The sequence below is a fragment of the Seriola lalandi genome, unplaced genomic scaffold (assembly GCF_002814215.2).
Source record: "Seriola lalandi dorsalis isolate HSWRI2012SDOR001 ecotype SW California unplaced genomic scaffold, Sedor1 jcf7180002054469, whole genome shotgun sequence".
Classification (NCBI taxonomy): Eukaryota; Metazoa; Chordata; class Actinopteri; order Carangiformes; family Carangidae; genus Seriola; species Seriola lalandi.
The window spans coordinates 1,052,427-1,052,995 of NW_019525022.1; the positions used below are offsets into that span (position 1 = coordinate 1,052,427).

The window sequence follows — 569 nt, forward strand, 5'->3', positions numbered from 1 at the left end:
GTGATGTGCCATCATCAACACAAACATCAGTTACTACATTGGACATATCCACCTGCTTTGTATCCATGTTCATGAGACATTTGAATTTGGTCCCCAGTCCATTATTACACAAGACCCTCTTCATAAGGATCCATAAGGATGTGTCCTGAGTCAAAAGGCCGCTCTCCTCCACGCAGTTGATCTCTTTTGAGCTCCAGTGTAAGTAAATAAACTGTTTATTCATCATCATTCCCAAATGAAAACGTCTACTGTGAAGAAAATTTAGAATTAGGCTGAAAAAAGCCATTTGTCCCATGATGCTGCAGTAAAGGACACGTTCAATATCCCAGGCTTACTTTTGTCTGTGTGAGATCATGATCCAGACTGTAGACCAGCAGCTCTGTAGAGGCTGGGCTCAGTTTCTTTGAGGTTTTATTTCTGTATCCTGCAAAGACAATGTGCCAGCACCCGACTGGATTATAACTGGGTTCTACAGCACATTTACTCTGCAGTGAACACACTGCACATCTGATTATCTCCAGGTTGTTTCTTCTGCTGAGGAGAGAAATACATTCACTTAAAGCAGAAAC

General features: G+C 41.8%; 2 protein-coding genes across 3 annotated transcripts in view; both read right to left on the reverse strand.

Annotated features, from left to right (window-relative positions):
* The window catches only part of prkcz (protein kinase C, zeta), a 105,462-nt gene that overhangs the window by 92,772 nt on the left and 12,121 nt on the right, over window positions 1–569 (reverse strand). The window lies entirely within an intron of this gene.
* Window positions 7–569, reverse strand: part of LOC111658865 (tumor necrosis factor receptor superfamily member 14-like) — a 54,508-nt gene continuing 53,945 nt past the window's right edge. For both annotated transcript variants that reach the window (XM_087175418.1, XM_023411543.2), the window contains exon 9: window positions 7–534. In XM_087175418.1, the coding sequence (XP_087031544.1) occupies window positions 481–534 (54 nt within the window). In that variant the 3' untranslated portion in view covers window positions 7–480. The remainder of the gene's footprint in view (window positions 535–569) is intronic.